The following is a 16,845-nucleotide window of genomic DNA, read 5'->3' as shown; positions in this document are numbered from 1 at the left end:
TGTAAAAATACATGAATATTTGTTTATGCGATTTATTTTTACAGATTAATAAATAATGGCGAGCTTAGATACATAGATAATAGATGGCGAGTTTCCTTTTAATAAAAAAAAATCTAACCGTAATCTGTGGTTTCCCTTCCCGCCAAATCCGAGTTACCGAAGTCCGAACTTCTCTTGTCAAAAAGTCAAAAACAAAATCTCGTTTTGTTTGTGTTTATTTTGTGTTTTGTATCAACAAAAAAATATATAATTTTTGTGTGATTGAGCCGACTAACTGAATAAAGAATGAACTTGTTATAAAGGCTAATCTCTAAGTATCCGTATCAGTAATTCTATGAGCTAAGAATTTAAAGTGTAAATTCAAAGCCGCGAGAAATATATTAATGGATAGAAGTTATAATTAAATCATTTACTACGTATTTACCTGATAAGTTAATTTTATAATATTTCCATCATTGGTATCAACCAACTAAAGTAAAGTAAGGTTAACATAACCTTAGTTACCGGTTCTGTATTGAGTGATAACTAAAATCATGGATGTAGCAGATACATATGCTACTCAGAGTCAAGTTAAGGATGAAGTTGGAGTTCGTTGTCAGAAGTTGTTTCAAGATTTCTTGGAAGAGTAAGTTAATATTTATTATACTTTTGGACTTGGGTTTTTTTTCTTTATTCTTTCCCATAGGGAAAAGGCAAAGGTATTGTATCATTGAGCCGTGATAGCCCAGTGGATATGACCTCTACTTCAGATTCCGGAGGGTGTGGGTTCGAATCCGGTCTGGGGCATGCACCTCCAACTTTTCAGTTGTGTGCATTTTAAGAAATTAAATATCACGTGTCTCAAACGGTGAAGGAAAACATCGTGAAGACACCTGCATACCAGAGAATTTCCTTAATTCTCTGCGTGTGTGAAGTCTGCCAATCCGCATTGGGCCAGCGTGGTAGACTGTTGGCCTAATCCCTCTCATTCTGAGAGGAGACTCGAGCTCAGCAGTGAGCCGAATATGGGTTGATAATGATGATGATAATTATTGTATCATTGGGTTATATTTTGTCTATATCGTTTATTTGGCTATACCACATGAGCTCCACTGTTAATGTTATTAGAAAATGGTGATAATTAGTCAAAAAACTTAAAACTATAGATACAAGGGTTCCATAGACAGAGCCAGGGTTTTTTTCATATTTATTTTTGACAGCATGTGTGGCGCACTGGTATCTAATCATAACCTGGCTTAATCTCCGGCTGAGCTGATTGAAGTTTTCTTAATTGGTTCAGGTCTGGCTGGTGGGAGGCTTCAGCCACGGCTAGTTTCCATCCTACTGGCAAAGAAGTACTGCCAAGAGATTAGCATTCCAGTATGATGTAGTATAGAAACCCAAAGGGGTGTGGATTTGCATCATCCTCCTGACAAGTTAGCCCGCTTCCATTTTAGATTGCATCATCACTTACCATCAGATGTGATTGTAGTTAAGGGCTAACTTGTAAAAAATAAAAAAAAAATTCAAAAGTAATGGCGTATATTCTTTAAAAAATATTTTACAGGTTCAAAGAGGACAATGAAATAAAATATGAAAAGCAAGCCAAAGAGCTTCTCAAACCTGAATTAAGCACATTAGAAATAAGTTTTGACGATGTAGAGAAATATAACCAGAATCTCGCCACCACAATCATTGAGGAATACTACAGAATACATCCGTTCCTGAACCAAGCCATCTTGAACTATGTGATGAGCCTTGCAGAAACTGGTATTTATTATAACACCACTATTTATTAATTTTATTTTTATTTTTAAATTCTAAAAATCAATCAAACATGACATTACCTAAACAACAACAGTTTAGGTAATGTCATGGTTTTTTTTTTTATTTACGCACAACGGCCAATCACATGGCTAAGTGTGAAAACGGCCCAGAAGAAATAAGAAAGAAGAATATCATGATTTAATGGTGATAATTAAAGTCGAAAACTTTAAATTCAAGTTACGAAGGTTCCAAACATGCCTTAGTCTGAGAGGGCCAGAAGGGTCCGCAATAAACTCAGCCAAGGTTAAATTTTTTTGATTACCACCATTTAACAAACTTATCTAGAACTAAGTACAATTGGGTGGAATGGCCCCTAGTTAGGTTTTGATCACCCCCTATATAAAAAAGTACATTAATTGTATAGTGCAGTTCAACACCAAGCTTTTTTTATTGTTTACTAGCGGACCCGGTCAAGCTTCGTTTTGACATAAGTGCACTTATACTCTACCCCTACCCTACCCCTACCCTACCCCTACCGCTTGACTCTTAAATGTTTGTATGGGAAATAGAAAAGGGCAGTTTTTAGGGTTTTCCCGGAAATTATTTTATTTTTTCTCACGTTTTAAACCTTCCCTTTACCTCCATGAACATATCAAGACCAAGATAAGATAAATCTGTTAAGCCGTTCTTGAATTTTAGCGAGACTAACAAACAGCAATTCATTTTTATATACATAGATTTTTAGCTGACTCAGAAGTGGTGTATAGCCAACAGTACAACAAGCGCCTTATATCGCAGTTGTTCCTGCCAACCGATCATTACCCCTCTCTAAATCCCTACTCTATATGAAACAAGTCTGGTTTGGTGGTGGTCAAGTATATCACACCACCTGACGTCATATCTGTCTCAGACTACTATTTTCTACATTATAATAAAATCATTTAGAATTCAAGAATTGAATTTAAACTTAATTAACTTTGTTAGTTTGTAGATAGTACATCCATAGTTAAAGGGTAATTTTGTCACTTACTCTTTCAGGTATGAAAAAAGAGCTGCAAGACAAGGAATGCTATGTTTCATTTGTGGATGTGCCGACAAGGCACAAGGTTAGAGAGTTAACAACAGCTAAAATAGGAACCCTGATCAGAATATCAGGACAAATTGTTCGGACCCATCCCGTACATCCTGAGCTTGTCATGGGGACATTTGTCTGCTTGGACTGCCAGACTGTGATCAAAAATGTTGAGCAACAATTTAAGGTTAGCATGAAATATTTTTTTTTTATTTTTCTATTATTTTCAAGCATGTTAGCCTATTTGGTAGACCTATAGCATTGTCAACTGTGTGTAAAAGAGTTTAGAGCTTTGTAGGTACTGTACTGTACTGTACCATAGTAGAGTTATTTATATGTATTGTTGAGTATATCTGGGTGCCTGCGTTGTCCTCTTGCGGGGCGATGTCTCATTTCTCGCAATCGCAACGCACGTGGTGTTTGCAACGAATCAACAAATTGTAATTTGACCAAGCAACAATGCACTACACTAATGATGAATGATAAATGATACTTCGCCCTTGGGCAAGAGCATAAATATTGTGAACAATTGTTATTCACAAGTAAATCTGAAACATCATCTAAAGCCATGTATATTTTCCAGTACACAATCCCAACGATTTGCCGGAATCCAGTGTGCGCCAACCGCAGGCGCTTCATGCTAGATGCAGACAAGTCGGTGTTTGTGGACTTTCAGAAGATCCGCATACAGGAAACCCAAGCAGAACTGCCCCGTGGGTGCATTCCCAGGTCACTGGAGGTCATACTTAGGGCTGAAGCTGTGGAGTCTGTGCAGGTAATCTATTACAAATCTAATTTGCTACTTCGGATGATACTTAGAAGCCTCAAACCTTGCCAATTGCCAGTATATCAGTGTTTTATAAGATATATTTCAGAGATACTCATCGTCACCTTCCTCTACCATCGCACTGCAAAGGGTTTTCATCCCCATGTTGTTAATGTCCTTATTGGTGTAGTGTGCATTACATTAGAGCTTTTATATTTACAGATACACTTGTTTTTGTTTTATTTAAAAATACCAAATAGTTATGATTTTACATACATTCAAAGTTCTCATAAATATCGACTCCCGCTGACGGTCGCGATATATAGAAAATTCATTATTAGCAGATACCTACGAACTATAGACTACCTCACTGCCAAATATCATCTCTGTACCTCAAGCAGTTTTAATGAACATTATTTTCCCCGTTTTGGCCACATTTTTGATCAGTGCTTTACTTCTATTGGTCGTAGCGTGATGTTATGTAGCTTATAGCCTTCCTCGATAAACGGGCTTTTCAATACAAAAAGAATTTCTCAATTATATCCATTAGTTCGTCAGTAGGTAAGTCCAAAGTACAAAATTGCCTATAACGGGTGAGCAAATGTTGTATGATGACGTCACGGAGTTAAACGCGAGCTGATCACCGCGCGCTCTCTTAAAATTGCATATCTCTGGAATTAATTAACGTATCGAAATAATTCTTTCACAAGTATTTTACCCTTAAACAGTTCACAAAAATTCACTAGATTTCACCACAACACATAATAATTAGTAATTTAACTAATATATCAGAGTTTTTCGAAGTTTTATCCAAGCGTATATCGATGGACTGGTTAAATCACCTATGGCTTACTAAAACACACTGGCGCTAACACCTAGGTCTCATAATAAAATGCTTTGCCTCCTTTTCTGATACACTTATGTACCACCTTACCCATTATTCCACCACCTATTGCATCGCAAGAAACCGGAAAGGTTTTCACCTCTTTGTTGATGTCCCTAGGAATCCTAAAAAAACTATTAATATTCTAGGCAGGCGACAGATATGACTTCACGGGCACGCTCATAGTAGTCCCTGATGTAGGCTCCCTGTCTTTGCCCGGGGCTAAAGCGGAGCTCACCACCCGGACCCGCCAGGGTAATGAGGGACAGATGGAAGGCATCAAGGGTCTCAAAGCCTTGGGCGTGAGAGAGCTGCATTACAAGTATGTATTGACCTTATTTTTCTAATATAAACAAATCTATCTATCTATATACTTTAAGTTATATATATATAGGGCTAACTTGTAGGAGGATGAAAATCCACATTCGGTTTCTACACGCTAGTTGATACTTTTTCAAATAGTCTTATGTAGTTCATTATCATTCTACTAGACTGCAAAAAATTGGTTCATATTTTTTTGAAACGTTACATGAAAATTTTAGTTTTTAAATATGTTTTTGACAATATGAGCCAAAACGCCTGTTGGCCATGACAACTGTTCAACTGTTTCATGACATTGCCGGTAGGGTGGTAATTAGCCACGGCTGAAGCCTCTAGTTAGACCTGGACCAATTATTAAGAGTACCTTAAATCCAGCGAAGGATTGAACCCAGGACCTGTGACTTGTAAATTCCAGGACAGCATTCCTAGCATGCAGCGTGCAGGCCACGTCGCGTCGCTTCGGCACCGCCGACCTGGCCACCGACGACCTCACCACCGAAGACATGCGCAAGCAGATGACTGACAAGGAGTGGGACAAGGTACTGTGTCTTCTTCTATGCTAAGTGGTGTGAGGTAGTCTGCGTCACAGTTGTGCTGGAACCTTTGAGTGTGGCGGAGTCCAGGCTGGTTCCACCACAACCTTACAAATCAATCTTAAGAGCGCGCAGCGCGTCGGTACTATATGGATAAAATTCGAAGCGCAAACGAGACGCCGAATTATGACTTTCACGTGAGTGAAAAGCACGGAGCGATTGACGTGAGCGCCAAAACCATTTTTACCTAATTGCAAGTAAATTAAACAACATAACGAAAAACAAAATGGCCATTTTTAAGATATATACCTAATTTTTTATACAAAACAAAAATTTAAGAAAATAAGTTTACTTTTCCTGAGATTGAAAGCAAAATGTGAGCAAAACATGTATTTTTCAAAAAAATAAACTACCGAGAAAAGTTTTACAAATTGTGTATTTTGTATAGTCATAACGAAGCTAACACTTTGAAATATCATTTACCCAAATGTCAGGCTCCTAACTTTTCCAGAATCTGAGATCGGGAACCATTTGTAACCACCAAATTACATATTGCACACTCTTAAGCTCCAAAGCACATATGTGATGACTGTATCTGTCTCCAGGTATACGAAATGTCCCGGGATCGGAACTTGTACAACAATCTGATCGCGAGCCTGTTCCCCAGTATCCATGGCAACAACGAGGTCAAGAGAGGGATACTGCTCATGTTGTTTGGTGGCGTCGCCAAGACTACTGTTGAAGGTAAACTTGTTCGTTATATCAAGTGACGTAACGAATTGTGTGGTGCGTAAAGAATTTGGGGGGCTGATACTGGGGGTTGCGATGAGATAGATGTGGGGGGTGCTGGGGTAAGCTCCGTTCCTCCTCTCTCCTGGACGGGGTACTAAAATTTAGGGGCAGCGGTAGGTGCCGCTTGTAGCTCTGCCGTCCTCCAGACCAGACATCTGCTTCTGGTCGCTTCTGGTCTGGAGGACGATAGAGCTTGTGGCACTGTACTGTGGGCTCTGAAGGAGGGTGGTGGGTGCCTTTTGTCTGTTGCGCAGGGCCCTCCCTTTTTCCGTGTGGGGGGGGGGGGGCGCTGTGTTTCAGCAGCGCGCTGCTGAGCTCTGGATGGCGCTTGTTCGTGCTCTTTGGGACATCTGGTCGCGTCTGGCCTATTGGAAATGTGGTGCTCCGGGGCGTGGTCGGAGGAGAGCTCAGACCAATTATTGTATAAGACCTGCCTCGCTAGACGTTAATTTTCTGTCAAAGTATATGATCAACGATCTAATGCGATTATAAAAACTGTCTCTATACTATCTGACCTCCGTAAAAATACCTTTTTTTGTAATTGAATTGTGTAAAAAACGGGCTAAAATTTCTTGTTTAGTATAAGATATATACCAAATCTAAGCTCGTTTTCTTCAGAAAATGACAGACAATTTTGTTCGAGACTATGAGTGCGATACAGGTCCTTCTATAATTGGTCTGAGGGGGAGAGTGATCCCCTCTTCCTCATCACCCTACAAGCCTTATCGCTTGCCAGGTGGGATTTTCCACAATTCGCGCAAGTTGGGAGCTCGTCCCTTGGTCCTCCTCTGGTGCATTCGCTGGCATCGCACACACTTCATGGGGCGGAGACAATTCGTTGAAGCGTGCCCCAAAATCTGGCACCGGTGACATTGGGGGGTTTCTTATGGTTATATCGGTTACGTAATCAGTCTTTGCCACTTATGATTTTAAAAAAATCCGCTAGGCGCATCACCGGTGCGAGGTACAAATCGACACTTATCTTTTGACCGATTTTAAAAATTCTTTTTTTGTTTTAAAGGGTTTACTTCCAGGGTGGTCCCATTTTTTTCATGTCAGGATATGATGATGGCATCCTGGAGAAATTGAGGGGAACTTTCGAAAGTTGTAGAGACGGCTAGTGCGTTTGTTAGTGTTTCCATAAGGTATTTTAAACCACTACAACTTTATGAAGGTTTGGAGTTGGTCTGATGATGGAGCCGAAACACAGACGATGGAACTCGTCAAGGATTTACAGCAGTCACCTTTTGTTTGGGCTTGATTAATTTGTATTGATGAGTACTTTCCACCTATATGGGTTGTGACTGTATTAAGGGTCTGGTGATGAAGACGAGGGACAGTGAAGAGAACTCCTCGACGGTTCACAGTAGCTACCTTGTGTTTGGACTTGATAATTTTGTATTGATGAGAACTTACCACCTAGATGGATTATGACTGTATTAAGGGTCTGGTGATGAAGACGAGGAACAGTGAAGAGAACTCCTCGACGGTTCACAGTAGCTACCTTGTGTTTGGACTTGATAATTTTGTATTGATAAGAACTTTCCACTTAGATAGGTTGTGACTGTACACACGCAGTAGGTATGCTAACACTAAAAATAAAAAAATAAAAATTTTAATAAAAAAAATTCAACCGACTTCCAACTCAAAAAATAACTTTAACTAAAAAGCAAAAAATAACATCCTACCTATGTGCTACCTTCTGATCAGTTTGAAGGCGGTGCCAAGCCAGTGTCGTGTTTTAATTAAAGCTGTTTCTGGAATAACCACAGAAATTTTGTAGTTTAAACGTGTTTAATTAAAACATCACTGGCTTGGCACCGCCTTCAAACTGATCAGAAGGTAGCACATAGGTAGGATGTTATTTTTTGCTTTTTAGTTAAAGTTATTTTTTGAGTTGGAAGTCGGTTGAATTTTTTTTATTAAAATTTTTTTTTTGTATGATGATACTCTGTGATGTGTTAGTTATGATTTTTTCTTTTATACCACTAGTACAATTTCATTCATTCCTAATTCATCTTTTACAGGTACAACCTTACGTGGCGACATCAACGTGTGTATAGTGGGCGACCCGAGTACCGCCAAGTCTCAGCTGCTGAAGCAAGTGAGCGAGATCACTCCCCGCGCAGTGTACACCAGCGGCAAGGCGTCTTCTGCGGCCGGTCTCACTGCCGCTGTTGTCAAGGTAACTATCTCTCAGGAACAACTGTACGGTGACACAAACGTGTGTACAGTGGGCGACCCGAGTACCGCCAAGTCTCAACTGCTGAAGCAAGTGAGCGAGATCACTCTGAAGTACTCGTATAATTAGGATAAAACTTAACTTCAGCTAAGTTTGTTTAATCACTAATAATTATACGACTCGTTTCGCCCGAAGATATTATCTACGAAGTATGATATCTTCAGACGAAACTACTAGTATAATAAGAATTAATTGAAGATCTCTTTAGATAACTTTGATCCATCTCCAATTATACGAGTCGTTTAGTCTGAAGATATTTTGTACAGACAATATCTTCCGACGAAATTACTAGTATAATTAGGATGAACTTCACTTTAGGTAAGTTTGTTCCATCTCCAATTATACAAGTCGTTTCGGCCGAAAATATTATTTACAGAAATTAATATCTTCAGACGAAATAACTAATTTGGATAGAACTTTACTTTAGGTAAGTTTGTTCTATCTCCAATTATACGAGTCGTTTCGTCCGAAGATATTATCTACAGAGTATAATAACTTATGACAAAATTACTCGTATAATTGGAGATGGAACAAACTACACCCAGATATATTTTGCAAATAACTTTCGCTTTTATAATATTATAGTCATATTTATTTAGACTATACTCCTTTTTCGACTCATCGGGTTAAGCCATATAGTCCACCACGCTGGTCCAATTCGCATCGGCAGACTATATATTATCCTGCCCATAGTATTGTGGTTGATAAAATATGGGTTTCTTCTATTCAGGATGAGGAATCTTTCGACTTCGTAATCGAGGCGGGCGCGTTGATGTTAGCCGACAACGGCGTGTGCTGCATCGACGAGTTCGACAAGATGGACCCCGGGGACCAGGTCGCCATACACGAGGCCATGGAACAGCAGACCATCTCGTTGGCTAAGGTACCTGAATTATTTTTTTGAAACAAAGTTCCTTATCGCGCGTTGCGAAAGGGTAAGACGGTAAAAATGAAGACCAAAAATTTGTAACGACACTTTTTGCTATAGTTACGCTATACGGGTGGTCTGGGAGATTTGAACCCCCCCAGCCCCAAAAGCCCCCCAGATCCCAAAAGGCCCCTCGACTCTAAAAGATTCCCTGACCTCAAAAGGTCCCTCGACCCCAAAAGGCCCCCGTCCCCAAAAGACCCCCTGACCCCAATAGGACCCCCGACCCCAAAAAGACACCCCCTCCCCTACCTCAAAAGGCCCCCTGACCCTTGTAACGAAGTTCCTTTACATGAGTTTTCGAAGATTTGATGGGATAGGATGGGAAGGGTTGGGATGGGATGGGATAAAAACCCCTCCTACCTTCTAAACGCTAGTGTATTTGCCATAGACGCTGGTATATCAGCCATAAACGCTGGTGTATCTGCCATAAACGCTGGTGTATCTGCCATAAATGCTGGTGTATCAACCATAAACGCTGGTGCATCAGCCATAAACGCTGTTGCATCAGCCATAAACGCTGTTGCATCAGCCATAAACGCTGGTGCATCAGCCATAAACGCTGATGTATCTCCCATAGACGCTGGTCTCTGCCATAAATCTCACTACCAAAGTTGCCTGGATTAAATGAGTCTCTTTAGTACGTGAACTAGCAGACGCCCGCCCTTGTTACATTCGTTCGCCCTTAAAACTCCTTAATCCGGCCCCATCGCAAAATCCGTTCTTAGTGAATATGCCAAACTTAGTTTTTGGACGTCAAGCAGTTTTCGAGATTTCTTGATAAATGACTTTTCGCTTTTATATATTTAGATTAATTCATTCATATGTGATTTATTTATACAGGCTGGAGTTCGAGCGACCCTTAACGCGCGCACATCGATACTAGCCGCCGCAAACCCCGTAGGGGGTCGATACGACCGCGCAAAATCACTCCAACAGAACGTCACATTGAGTGCCCCCATCATGTCAAGATTCGATCTATTCTTCATATTAATTGATGAGAGCAGTGAAATGGTAGACTACGCTATTGCGAGGAAGATCGTAGATTTGCATTGTAATAAGGAGGAAACGTATGATTGTGTGTATTCGAGGGAGGATCTGCTGCGGTATATCGCCTTTGCGAGGTCTTTCAAGCCTCTTATCACTGAGGTAAGTGAGAAGTATTTTTTTATTTCAAATTATCATGAGTGCATAAATGTCAACTCGGAGGTCTTTGTATGAAATACGGTAGATGACTATTTTAGAATTTAAACTATCGTGAGTGTTATTCATATTAATTGATTATGAAACACGGCTAAAACTCACGTGATATTACGTCGGAGTATGCCCGACTAGTTTCGAACCCATACGGGGCCCTTAGTCATGAGCTGGTTCTTGCATCGCGGCACGATCCAAACTGCGAAGCGGCTGAGAGCCGCTTCGCAGTTTGGATGGAATAAGGGTCTGAAATATATCTATATCAATTAATAAAAGTTAAGGATTTCTTATAAAACTTAATTTAAATATCACGAATTTTTTTAAATTTTCCAAACGTCAAAAACGTTGTCGTCCATTTTGTGACGTCACTAACACACTTGATGCACCTTAAACTAATTGTTATCTAATATTTTTGTCAAACGCTCTGTTTGTATGGTATTTATAACTATAGTGACGTCATGAAACAGTTGAAATGTAGACTGTCATGGCCGACAGGCGTTTTGGCTCGTATTGTGAAAAACATATTTAAAAGTTAAAATTTTCATGTAATCACATCTCAAAAATATATGAAATTTTTTTTAGTCAATCTAGTAGAATTATTTACGACCATTTGAAAAAAAAGTGTCAACTAGCCTATTCCTCACGTGTATTAATCGGAAACGTAATCGTCTCACGTCGAGACAAGCTTGCTTCCTGCTGTCGTCACGCTTACGTCTTCGTATGATCTGAGAGGTGGTGGACATTCTTGTTGACAAAATATAGTTTTTTTTTAATAAATACCATAAACTAATTTTTAAAAGTAGGTAACTCTCATAAAATTGTATATAAGTACTGGAAAAATAGGCTTTTTTTTTTTTTTTTTTGTTATACAGGAAGCGGGCAAGCTGCTAGTGGAGTACTACAGCTCGCTGCGCGCGCGGGGCGGGGGCGCCGGGGGCGGGGGGCCGGCGGGCGGCGCGTGGCGCATCACCGTGCGCCAGCTGGAGTCCATGGTGCGCCTGGCTGAGGCGCTCGCCAAGATGCACTGCAGCGGACACGTCACGCCGCACCACGTCCACGAGGCGCACAGGTCAGGGTACCAGCTCACCACACACACGGGCTCTATATGCAGTAGTGTGTACGGTGTGGCGACGCGTCGCCATGCGCAATCGACTGTGCGATTCTCTCCCACTCGATCCGGCGCTAAGCCTCTTGCTACACTGAGCTCGGATACTTATAGTGTATACTCCGTAGTGTATACAGTGTTGTTTGACTTTTACAGAATAATGTCGATGTTTCACATCTGCCAGGCGTCCCTTTTTTTTTATTTTTTTTATTCTTTACAAGTTAGCCCTTGACTACAATCTCACCTGATGGTAAGTGATGATGCAGTCTAAGATGGAAGCGGGCTAACTTGTTTGGAGGAGGAAGAAAATCCACACACCTTTCGGTTTCTATACGGCATCGTACCGGAACGCTAAATCGCTTGGCGGTACGTCTTTGCCGGTAGGGTGGTAACTAGACACGACCGCAACCTTACCAGACCTGGACCAATTAAGAAAATCTCAATCGGCCCAGACGGGGATCGAACCCAGGACCTCCGTCTTGTAAATCCACCCACCCACTTTAGTGGGGTCGGAAACATATGTCAATCTTTTCCATTCGTCTCTATTACTTGTCAACTCATCATCCACTCCTTTTACACACATCCTCTTTCACACAATCCAACCATCTCTTCTTTGGCCTTCCTCTTCTCTTATGACCTTCCACTTGCACATTCGACATTTTTCCCGTTCCCCTCCTATTAGTCGGAAAAGACTGAGTTAGGAGTGGGTACACCTATAGTCCTTCGTTGATCGAACCACCGACCCTCGGTGATTAGTCCGAACCCCTTTACCACTAAGTTATTTGAGGCTTTTCACTTTAAAGTTATTTCTAATCTTTCAGATTACTCAACAAATCAATAATCCGGGTGGAACAGCCGGATATACATCTGGACGAGGAGGACCCGCAGTATGAGCCTAGTATGGACGTGGATCAAGACACACCCAATGGAACTAGCAGTGGTAATATACATTTACTAGTTGACGCCGCGCGGTTTCACCCGCGTGGTTCCGGTTCCCGTAGGAATACGGGGATAATATACACAGCTCATAGCCTTCCTCGATAAATGGGCTATCTAACACTGAAAGAATTTTTCAAATCGGACCAGTAGTTCCTGAGATTAGCGCGTTCAATTAAACAAACAAACAAACTCTTTAGCTTTATAATATTAGTATAGATGATTATTATTGTCACCATTCGGCCGTGGCTAGCTACCACTCTACTGGCAAAGATGTACCGCCAAGCGATTTAGCGTTTTTATCCTCCTTCTTATGAGTTAGCCCGCTTCCATCTTAAATAGCATCATCACTTAAGAACAGGTGAGATTGCAGTCAAGCGCTAACTTGTAAAAAAATTGGACATACTTTTGGCAGGAACTTCAAAAGTGGATTTAAAAAAAAAAGAAAACCAATGTTGAACAACGACAAACAACACAATATTTGTCAGGACAACTTAATTAACAAATCGAACTGTAACCAAAATAAGACCCTAAAATGGCAGAGACTTGAATGAAGTCACGCACTTGTGAACGTTGTGTGTAGGGTTAAAGACGTCTTTGACACTTAACCAACACACCCCTTTTTCACTCAAGTCACTATCCCAAGTATTACACAACAAAAAATATGGACGGCTCGAACGCTACGAAAATACTGAAGCCGACCGTACGACGAGCGCCTTATATCGCAAGTCGTTCCCGCCAACCGATCGCTGCCCCTCTCTAAATCCCTACTCTTTACGAAAGCAAGTCGCGCCACCTAGCCGGTTTATGCGGCACAATGCTGAGCTGTTACCTTTTTTCAAGGTTGTGCCAAACATGACGAAGTGGTTTTTGATGCTTCAACTACTTTAGTTTTGATTTTCAATTGATCAGGTGGTTGAAGCATCAGACACAACAATAGTGCTTACTTAGGCATTGTGGTGTATGGCACAATTTTTTAAATAAATGTTTTTTCTTTCTTTCTTTCTTTCTTCTAGCGTCGGCACAAGCCAACACGAGATCGAGCGACGTCATATCCGTCTCAGACGACTATTTCCTACAATAGAATACCATTAAAGAATAGGGATGATGACAGTTTTTTAAATTGTATATAAATTAAGAGTATCCTAATAGTAAAGCAATTTTGTAAAAGTAACAAGGTATCTGCGATCATTACTTTCGGAGCTACAGGGATTTAAAGAGTCAGATTTGTGACGCTTCCGCGGATCCCTGAAAAACACCCCATACAAAATGGTACGAACTTATGACGTCGTAGGCAATTAATGATCGTTAATTTTGTATGGGCGTTTAAACAAAATTACTAATATCTTTGTTATTTCTGCGTTTATGTTTATAGTTCACGTAGTAAAAAATGTCACATTTAATGTAAGGAAGCTAAATCTGTATGAATTTTCATCTAATTACGATAAAATATTTTTAGTAGATTTTGAAATTTTATAATCTTATTTATTTTGCAAATATCCAGTCAATCTTTGCTTTTTATGTATAAATTAGTTAACATTGACCTTATTTACCCGAATGTATCATAAAAATCAATATATTCAAACCTAGTCATCATCCCCATTCTTTCTTTCTTTCTAGATTAAAATAAATTATGACATAATCCTGACCTTTCAAATGTGCTTGTAAACTAAGCCTAATTGAAATAAATGACTTTTTTTTAAATACATATATTAATGTGTGTGTATTTTGTTGTATCTCAGAGGAGCAAGTGAACGGCGAGCAGGCACCAAAGAAGAAGCTGACGCTGTCTTTCGAAGAGTACAAGTCTCTGAGCAACATGCTCGTCGTCTTCATGAGGAAAGAGGAAGCAGAGGCCGAGTCCAAAGGTACTTAAAACTATCAATATAAAATTTCATCATTATCAACCCATATTCGGCTCACTGCTGAGCTCGAATATCCTCTCAGAATGAGAGGGGTTAGACCAATAGTCCATCACGCTGGCCCAATGCGGATTGGCAGACTTCACACACGCAGAGAATTAAGAAAATTCTCTGATATGCAGGTTTCCTCACGATGTTTTTCCTTCACCGTTTGAGACACGTGATACTTAATTTCTGAAAAGTTGGTGGTGCATGCCCCGGACCGGATTCGAACCCACACCCTCCGGAATTGGAGGCAGAGGTCATATCTACTGGGCTATCACGGCTCATATAAAATTTATCAATATTAAATTATTTATTTATAATTAGTATTTAGTATAATATAAATTTATTACAATTTTTATTGGCTATATGTAAATGTCAACATAAATCAGCTTTCACCTCGTCAAAAAGTCCGCCTCTAAAAGCACCTGACCCAAAGGTGTTTTTAGGTTATGGTTGTATTTAGTTGGTGTAAATAATTCTAAAAGCACTATATTACATTTAACGGTGTATTCATTTATGTGTACCAAAATCTTATTAAAGTAAATCAAACATCTTATACTATAAACCATTAATTAACGTGAACACCGTCACGCTGCTAGTCGTGTTGGTGATTTTATGCAATAATGTTTTGTGTTGTAATTACTGTTAATGTTTTTTGTTGTAATTATTGGTCATAATTTGTTTAGTGTGGGCATGGAGAACATGTCGGGCAGGGAAGTAAGTGTTAATGCATTCTAAAAGGTCACAAGTCCTGGGACCTTCTGAAGATGGACCTTCACCCATCACATTATATTTGTGCTTGTTTATGAACCAGTTCTTATATCTTGTTATCCAGGTGAAGATAGTTCGGGGACACGCAAGAGTGCAGTGGTGAGCTGGTACCTGGAGCGACTGGTGGGGCAGGGCCACATCGAGAGCGAGGACGAGCTGCTGGAGAGGAAGACCCTCGTCGAAAAGGTCATCGACAGGCTCATGTACCACGTGAGTATGATATGTGTGGTGCGAGAGTCAGTGGTAAGCTGGTAGTCGGATACATGATATAAAGCAAAATTCTTTCAAAAAAGTTCCATTTGTCACGTGTGATCTCAGACCAAAGGACCTGTATCGCACTCATAGTCACGAGCAAAATTGTCTGTCAATTTCTGAGTAAAACGAGGTTATATTTGGTATATATCTTATGCTAAACTAGAAGTTTTTGCCCGTTTTTTACACCATTCAACTACACAAAAAAAAATTTACGGAGCTTTATTCGACGAACACGATTACAACTATTTAAAATCGATTCTATAGAGACAGTTTTTATAATCGCATTAGATCGTTGATCATATACTTTGACAGAAAAGTAACGTCTAGCGAGGCAGGTCCTATACAATAATTTGTCTGAGCGTGTGATCGATGTTTTTTCTATTAAATCAAATTTTAATTAAAAGAAAATAGAGACTTTATAGTCAATTTTAGTTAGTACTTAACTAAAGTTTACTCTTTGTAATGGTTATTAAGGTCAATTTGCCTTTAATACAAACACTTTAGCATACAGTTGCATATGTGAAGATACCAAGGCCCCGCCCCCTTGCTTTTTCTATTGCCAATTCGTCACTTTAGGATAATCTTAACGATTCATAAGTGTAAATAACTACCTCAGACTAATTACATAAGGACTAGTATAACACTAAAATTCACGAACGAAATTGTCTGTCATTTTGTGAAGAAAACATGCTTAGATTAGGCATATATCTTATACTAAACTAAAAGTTTTTGACCGTTTTTTACACCATTCATCTACACAAGAAAGTATTTTTACGGAGCCCTTTAACCGACAAACATGATTACTAACCACTATGAAACATCAATACTATAGAGACAGTTTTCATCGTCGCATTAGATCGTTGATCATATACAGAAAAGTAACGTCTAGTGGGGCAGGTCCTTATTGTAATTAGTCTGAGATAACTACTACCTACTTGAAATACATTAATCTGAACTTGTTTCAGGACCAAGTGATAATCCCACTACAGACCACTGGACTCAAGTCTACTCAAAAGTCGTCTGAACAAGAGATAGAAGACGACCCCTTGCTGGTGGTTCATCCCAATTACGTGGTGGACGCGTAGACATTACAATTCAATTAAGCTTTAAAATTTAAAATAAATCATTGATTTTTATACATATGGCATTTTTATTGATTGAGAAAGGATACAATTATGGCTTGGCAACTTCGTTCGTAACACTCCCGGGGGGAGTGTAGCGATGAATGAAAACTGATGCACCTTACTTCCCCGCACGCACAATTTCACACCAGCGCAGTATTTTCGTCATCAACGCACATGCTAGAATCTACCCTTATGTGGGCTACAGACTTTAAATTTTCAGAAACAAGAGTTTCTCTAAGATAAGTAGACTTTGGGCGTTCGCTGCTG

At 39.8% G+C, this 16,845-nt stretch overlaps 1 protein-coding gene across 1 annotated transcript; it reads left to right on the top strand.

Annotated features, from left to right (window-relative positions):
• Nucleotides 1-179: 179 nt before the first annotated feature.
• LOC112053992 (DNA replication licensing factor Mcm6) lies at nucleotides 180-16,594 on the top strand. The gene is made up of 15 exons (XM_052888960.1): nucleotides 180-625; nucleotides 1,547-1,749; nucleotides 2,785-3,005; nucleotides 3,402-3,593; nucleotides 4,617-4,789; nucleotides 5,204-5,327; nucleotides 5,927-6,065; nucleotides 8,141-8,298; nucleotides 9,086-9,238; nucleotides 10,127-10,432; nucleotides 11,353-11,549; nucleotides 12,407-12,525; nucleotides 14,264-14,389; nucleotides 15,264-15,409; nucleotides 16,420-16,594. Exons 1-15 carry the CDS (start codon nucleotides 534-536, stop codon nucleotides 16,537-16,539), a joined length of 2,469 nt encoding a protein of 822 aa, XP_052744920.1. The 5' UTR covers nucleotides 180-533; the 3' UTR covers nucleotides 16,540-16,594.
• The last annotated feature ends 251 nt before the right edge of the window (nucleotides 16,595-16,845 follow it).

This window comes from Bicyclus anynana, chromosome 24 (assembly GCF_947172395.1).
Source record: "Bicyclus anynana chromosome 24, ilBicAnyn1.1, whole genome shotgun sequence".
NCBI lineage: Eukaryota > Metazoa > Arthropoda > Insecta > Lepidoptera > Nymphalidae > Bicyclus > Bicyclus anynana.
The sequence above is the reverse complement of the archived record's forward strand: the minus strand, read 5'-3'. Positions and strand labels throughout refer to the sequence as shown.